The sequence below is a fragment of the Seriola lalandi genome, unplaced genomic scaffold (assembly GCF_002814215.2).
Source record: "Seriola lalandi dorsalis isolate HSWRI2012SDOR001 ecotype SW California unplaced genomic scaffold, Sedor1 jcf7180002055008, whole genome shotgun sequence".
NCBI lineage: Eukaryota > Metazoa > Chordata > Actinopteri > Carangiformes > Carangidae > Seriola > Seriola lalandi.
In genome coordinates, this window is record NW_019525551.1 from 1,203,238 (window position 1) to 1,209,066 (window position 5,829).

Consider the following 5,829-nt stretch of genomic DNA (forward strand, 5'->3'; position numbering starts at 1 on the left):
ATAAATAGATCAATTAGAATGATACTGAAGTGAAGTGATATCTCTCCTTACATCTGATCTCAGAACAGCATTCTGTCTCATTAAGGATCTGATGCCTGTTTGCATTCGTCATGTGATTTACTGCCCTCTTGTGGTGGCAGCAGGGTGTTGTCTCTGAAGCTAGCTTCACTTCCAGCTGTTGTATCTATAGTTTCTGTCATTTTTGTGTGTGTGACCGAGTCTTGTTGATAAAGGCTGGATCTTATCAAGCAGAGAGCACAGAAGCCTTTTTGTGGGGAATGCACATTGATGATAATCCTGGGATCTTCTACCATTCTGAGATCAGTTTTGACATTGCAGCATTATACACATATGCAGACGTGTGGAAACTAAACCTGTGCATTAAGTGTGAAGAGGTAGCAGCAGCAAGTCACTGAACAAATGATTTATCATGTCTGTGTGAGATCTGCTGTAAGTTTGAGGAGGAATATTGTTACAGGCATAGAGCAGCTCCTTTCAGGAATAGATCAGTACATAGGTTGTATGTGTAGAGTCAGACAGAGAGATAATAATAAATAATGAAAAAAAATATGAATAGGTAATGATAAAAATTATTTTAAAAAAATAATTTAAAAAGCAATTAATACATTGCTTCATGTTCTTACATAAAGTGCCTTTAATTGCCTTTGCTCACAGCGAATGGTGAGGCAGAGTTGTATGACTGTGAAAGTGTTACTAATTAAGCCTTGGCATGCATGGGCCCTTAATTATAGAAGTTAAAAACCATCCTGGGAATTCCCCAGGCAGGGGTATAGTCATTATAAACCACTCAATTTATTTCTTTATGTTTGTGCATAGTAGTAATGATGGATAAGTGACAGCATAATATAATTTTGTTCATAGTAGTTGCTGTTGAACTATTCATTGCTATAGGTTATGCTCATCATTTTGCCTAATAATAATGGGGTATATTTTTTTCTGTAATGTATGTATTAGTATTACCAATTGTTATATATGCTTTATAGTCCCTTTATTTTTCTATTTATTTCAGAACCACATTCCCATCCATCGTTACACACCTTTATTATATGGTAAGAATAAAGAGGCGACCAAGTGGACACTCAGCATTGAAGTCTTTATCATATTATTATATTTTTATTGAATTTTCATTGTGATACCATTCAGTGTTGCTACATTCATTACATTGGTTTTCATGGACTGTTTCCATCTTTGCCCTTTTCTTGTTGTAAGTCTTACATAAATATGGCTAACATTGAAATTGCAACAAATGGCCTATTACAACGCCTTCATGTCAGAAGTGGGCCTGGTACGCCAGTAGATATCCATCATTGTACATGAAGATCTGTCTGTTGGTGGGGTTGTAGCTCAGACTGGCCACTCCTTTAGCAACCTTCTCCAGTGGCAGTGCTAGTGAGTTGTCCTCTTTACCCGTTGCTGTGTCGAAGGCGTAGAAAACTTCCTCACGGTATTCGTCCACATATCGAGTGGCATACAGCACGCCGCACACCATGAAAGCATTAGTTGCTGCCTTCTTGAATAGCCTCGTCGCCCACGTCTGTGTCACATTGAGTTCCTCACCTTCACTGTCCCAAACTAGCCGGCTCACCACTAGATTACCATGGTTACCCACGGTGGCATATATGGCCCATAGTCCTGTCTCATCTGCCTCTATGTCCACATCACTGTTGGCACGGCACTCATAGTAGCAATAGGGGAACTTGTTGTTGAAACCCACTCCGATGCCTGGAAGTGTTACACGTTTAACGATGTTGGTGTTGAGGTCATAGCGGCAAACATCTGCAGAGCGGTAACAGTGATAGTACAGTGCTTCCCCGTATAGGACGGCGCTGGGACCCTCGATGGCGTCGGCGTGGGTGTATGATGGAGCAAAGGTATAGTCCTTGTTGTTGACAGAGGCCATGAAGTCCTCGTAGGTTTGGTACATGCGCAGAGAGTTTCCCCAGATGTGGCCGCTGAGCAGAGGCAGAACCCAGTAGCTGCTCATCTGTGCCAAGCTGTCCATCTGGGCCTGTTTTCCCCATGAACCAGAGATGTAGCTCTTACCGTAGGGACTGACCTTAGTCATGACAGGATCGCTGATGTTGGTCATCAGACCTTTGAGGCAGTACTTTTGCTGTCCTGGAAACAGAGAGAGATGAGAAGAGACTTAGGATGAGGTGATGTACAGTACAGCTCTGCAGAGAATCATTAAATAGCACAAAATAATCACTACCGCTAATTGCTACCTTCACTTGACCTGCCCTCATACAGATCCTGATGCCTACCATTGGCCACATCCCACCCTGGCAACCACATTTTCATTCTGCTGCCCTCTAGAAGGCGCTGTAGGTCTATTAAGACCCGCACTTCCAAAACACTGAACAAATTGTACCCATCAAAGAACTGAACTCTGTCAAATAAATCTATGAAATATTATCCTGGCCAAGTGCAATAATGTACAGATGAACTCTGACCACAACTAGTGCAATAGACTATTTTATATGCATATTCTTAAACTTAGACTTGTTTTATACTCAGTGTATCTTATTAATGTGATGAATAATGTGCCACATGTGTGTTTATTTTTATTTTATATTATTAATTGTCATACCACTGAGACACACTAAATTTCATTGTACAGCTGTGCAGTGACACATGAAGGCATTCTATTCGACTCTATTCTAGGCAGGTCTAGATAAATATTATTGTCTCTTTGTCTTTATGCCCATTTTTGGTGTTCTAGCATCTTTATAAGAGAATTGTAACTGTAATGAAAACATGGACGAAATGCTTTTCTCAACAGAAACACACAGCTAAGGTGGATGTTCTTTTTCACCCTGATTACTGGCTACAGGTTGTCAGCAAAAAGTCTTCAGAGCACTGGCTGCAGCACTTGCTGCTGCTCATTACGCTTGCTGCTGTGAGTGTACAGTAATAACTGATGGTGACTCAGATAGAGCATATCAACATTTTTAGTTATTAACTCTTCTCCTCTCTCTTCTGGATTTTGGCACAGTCGCACAGTCCAAGGACACTGTTTAGAAAGAAAAGTAAGTCTAAAGTGGAAATTATGCCCCTGCTTCTTACACAGTGATGATTTTCAAGAAATTAAATATGGAGGTTTTCTTGGTTCAAACTTGTAAGAAAGCCTAAAAATAAAAACCACTAAGTTTGTTTCCCCTGCCTCCTTTGTAAACCAGTAAATTTTTTTTATAATATATTGGGGAAATTACAAATCCAAGCCAGAAGATGTCAGAGTCCTTAGACATAAAAGATATAAAGCTCTTCTAAGCATTTGCAGAAAGTTGTCTCAACATATATTATATAACACATATTTACAGGTTTATCGCATTCATTATGTCACATGTTGTGATTTCTTGTGACTTGTTTATTCTTGCATGCAAGAATAAACAAAAAAAAAAGAAGATATTTCCTTAGATTCTCCCGCCACAATTCCAATCATGCTTTTTTGACAGGCAGCACCCATTTTCCTTTTCTTCCCTGTCAAACATCTGTCCATATTATACTTGTTGTGTTGAATAAGTTTTTTGATGACCTGAATCTTGAAAGGCTGTCAGGCATCAAGCCTCAATTTTCTTCAGACCTTGATTTGAGAACCAGTGTCATAAGAGGTGCCAGGTATGGACCACAGGATACACACCTGGCCAGGTGTACATTTTCAGTCAGCTTTATGGATGGAAATGACTTTTGAATTGGCTTTGAATCTTAAAAAAATAATCAGTTCCTGTAACATTTTAATGGTAGGACAATATTTTGAATGTTCATGTGATTAATGGACAGAGATACAGCCAAATCAACTTCAATTTCTTTAAAGGGGAATTTCTGTACACTGCAACACACACACACACACACACACACACACACACACACACACACACACACACGCACACACACACACACTTACCTTTGAAGTCTTTGGGGATTGACTTGCAGTATTCAGCACTGTTTTTCAGGTAGCGCAGTTTGTCTTTAACAGTCTTCATGTTAATTGTGTCTGACGTTGTCATCCTGTCTACATCTCCACGCAATTTAACCACCTAACACAAACACACACACAACATTGCATACAGGCAGAGCACATATGTGCATATGTTCTCAGTTATGTTTCTTCATATGTATTCTCTTGATGTATCACAAAACATCAGTTGGGTATTTTATGTTTTAGCTTGATGAAATTACACCATAACGAAACATAATTATAAGGATTGTTATTCATACTATTATATTATTTTATTATTGCTGTTTGTGCTGTACCTCTTTGGAGAGTTTCCGTGTTTGGCCGTTGTTTAACTGGCTGTGGATGGCAGTTATGTCTGTCTCCAGCTGACTGAGCTCCCGTCCTAACAGGCGCAAAGACAAGGCTGTGTATACGCCCTGGTCGTGCAGATACTGGTAGGGCTCTAGCCGAGCCGTCACATTCTCAACCAGAGCATAGATCTGAGGGAGACGTTGACTCGACAACTTCACCTGCAATGCACAGATTCCTGTGACCTTTCGTGACAAGTCAGTGTATTTATAGGATTCCACTTTCAAGTTCATATAGGTTCCTATAAGTTCTTTTCCTCGTTTTCATCAGCTACTTTTTCTTCCCACAGTCACAAGACAGTTCCTGAAGAGTCTGAAATTCTGATAGTAGTTATAATAATTGCAATTACTGAATCCAAAATGTCACATTGGAATATATTATTCTAACCAGCACAGTACTGTATCTGTCAGTGTATCCATATAACCAATCAAGTCAGAGGTCGAATTGGACTGGACCGAGTCTGTATTAAAGACCACAATGTAAAATGATGCTGGTTGACCTTGGTTCCTACCTGTTCCTGCAGGTTGTTCAAAGATCCTTCGCAGGACAGAACTTGCTGATGCACGGCCTCGTACTTCACAACAGGGAACGACCACATGCTGGAGTTTACCGCACACACACATGAGTCATTGTTCTTCCGACCCCACAGACGCTGAGCCTGGCCATCATCCTGCAGTCACACATGTAGAAAATATATAAAATAAATCAAATAATATAAAATAACACCGATGCTGTATATAGATTTACAAATGGTAAAGGTTAGTAAAGAGACTGCAACAAAAAAAGAACCAAAAAAAGTCTTAAACCAATGTAATGAAGTGCTATATCTTCCACTTTTATCATTAGTTTGTATTAGAAGGATATCGAGATTAACTCACGGTAAATGACAGCAGTAGTAGGAGCAGCAGCATATTTAGAGCTGGAGAAATGAACAGTGGACTGACAATGACAGACTGTTAGTACTGGAATTACCAGCCATCCTCTTTCCTCTAATACACTTAATTACAGCACACCTTTTGCTGACACAGCCTTAAACCACTCACATGGATGTGAAACTCTAGAAATATGAAAACTTCACCACCCTTGTGGTCAACCAGAAGGGTTTTGCAATACCTTCTACAGTGTTATTTCCCGTTTAAAAAAATGCTTTGCAACACCCAATGTTAGCAAGTAGGTGTCATAAAACACTGTAATGTCTGAATATGTGAGATGGCAGCAGACCTAAATTAAAAGTTAAATCAATTAAGAAGACAGTCTCAGGGCAGGGTACACCCTGGACATCGCCTGTCTATCACAGGGCTGACATATAGAGACAAACAAACAATCACTCACATTCACACCTACAGGCAATTTAGAGTCACCAATCAATCTAATGTGCATGTCTTTGGACTGTGGGAGGAAGCCAGAATACCCAGAGGGAACCCACACAGGCATAGGGAGAACTTGCAAACTCCACACAGAAAGGCCCCAGGCCCGGATTCGAACCCAGAACCTTCTTGCTT

General features: G+C 40.1%; 1 protein-coding gene across 1 annotated transcript; it reads right to left on the bottom strand.

The window, feature by feature from the left end:
* Positions 1-1,106: 1,106 nt before the first annotated feature.
* Positions 1,107-5,345, bottom strand: LOC111647721 (olfactomedin-like). Its single transcript, XM_023397367.2, has 5 exons — positions 5,206-5,345; positions 4,839-4,997; positions 4,276-4,488; positions 3,926-4,058; positions 1,107-2,139 (listed from the first exon to the last, which is right to left on the bottom strand). The coding sequence occupies exons 1-5, from the start codon at positions 5,236-5,238 to the stop codon at positions 1,292-1,294; spliced, it is 1,386 nt and encodes a 461-aa protein (XP_023253135.1). The 5' UTR covers positions 5,239-5,345; the 3' UTR covers positions 1,107-1,291.
* Positions 5,346-5,829: the final 484 nt, after the last annotated feature.